Below are 1,180 nucleotides of genomic sequence, written 5' to 3'. Positions count from 1 at the left end.
TGACCTAGACGAGCATGCCATAGATCAAATGAAGCTGTACTAGACACAGAGGCAACAAAATTTGGTGATTGCAAGGGAAGACGCATATATACCACTTCAAGCACCTGTCCAACTCTACGGCCTACACCAAGGATCTGCTTGGTCTTTGGATCCTGCACAAGACAACCAGAGGAATGAAATAATATTAGTACACCAAGTTCCTGGAGTTGAGTAAGAGATACTAGACCCAAGGCTAGCCGTGGCACATGTAGGACATCAGATAATTGAACARTATCAGTGGATAAGTTACCACTGAATAAGACAGGTAAAGGAGTAAGATCTGYTGTTTTAACAGATGCAAGGTGATAAGGTTGCGTAGAGAGAAAACCATCAGGGCAAGGTGTCATGTGGTTAAAGCAACCAGAATCAAATATCCACATAGTACCTGATGTCGAGGAGTGTTGAGAATTCACACCAAAAGAACCTGTCATAATTTGTTCCATGAGCTCTTGATTTCTACGCATGAGGTCCATCAGATCTGTAGATGAAGAAACCGATCCTGCAACAGGGACTGATAAAGGTTCACTTGGAGTGACCGATCTGGCAACGGATTGGTTTCGATGTTGATAATTTCTTGGATTTGGATTCTGAGGACAATCGGATTGGTAATGACGTGGTTGTGTAACTCCACAGTATCGGCACGTACGAACGGGGCAGTCCAAGAGAAGATGAGATGTAGAGTGACAGAAGGTACACTCATTTGTGTTTGGCTTCCATTCAYCGGTAGTCTGTCTTCCTGCTTGCTTGGCATTGTGATTAGGCTTACCATAATTATTGTTAAACTTACCTCTTGGCCTTGTTGAGGATGATGTGTGCAAGATCGTCTCAGTAGGTATAGGAGAGCGCAAATTAAGACGAGTTTCCTCGCTTAGTAGTTCAGTAATGACATCTTCAAGAGTGGGCAACGGATGTCTGTGAAGAAGAGAAGCACGGACATTCTCAAATTTGTCAGTGAGACCCATCAAGATGGTGATGAGATGAAGCTGACTAAAGTAGGCATGAAACTGACGGACAGTCTCATCATAAATCTGAGGTGCACCAAGATTCAGTTGATCTCGAAGAGACTGCATGTCTGAGATATAGGAACTCACGGACTGATCAGGAAGCTGCCGTTTGTTCTGAAAAGTGGTCCACAGTTGAT

At 43.7% G+C, this 1,180-nt stretch overlaps 1 protein-coding gene across 2 annotated transcripts in view; it reads right to left on the bottom strand.

The window, feature by feature from the left end:
* Positions 1 to 15: 15 nt before the first annotated feature.
* LOC112524901 (NAC domain-containing protein 90-like) overlaps positions 16 to 1,180 on the bottom strand; it is a 3,912-nt gene continuing 2,747 nt past the window's right edge. For both annotated transcript variants that reach the window (XM_025134852.1, XM_025134855.1), the window contains exon 4: positions 16 to 152. Coding sequence is in view for 1 of the 2 variants with exons in the window: in XM_025134855.1 (XP_024990623.1) it covers position 152 (1 nt within the window). In the remaining variant the exon portion in view is untranslated. The remainder of the gene's footprint in view (positions 153 to 1,180) is intronic.

This window comes from Cynara cardunculus (assembly GCF_001531365.2).
Source record: "Cynara cardunculus var. scolymus isolate 2C chromosome LG 1, CcrdV1, whole genome shotgun sequence".
Classification (NCBI taxonomy): Eukaryota; Viridiplantae; Streptophyta; class Magnoliopsida; order Asterales; family Asteraceae; genus Cynara; species Cynara cardunculus.
Note: the sequence above shows the minus strand (reverse complement) of the source record. Positions and strands in the feature narration are given on the sequence as shown.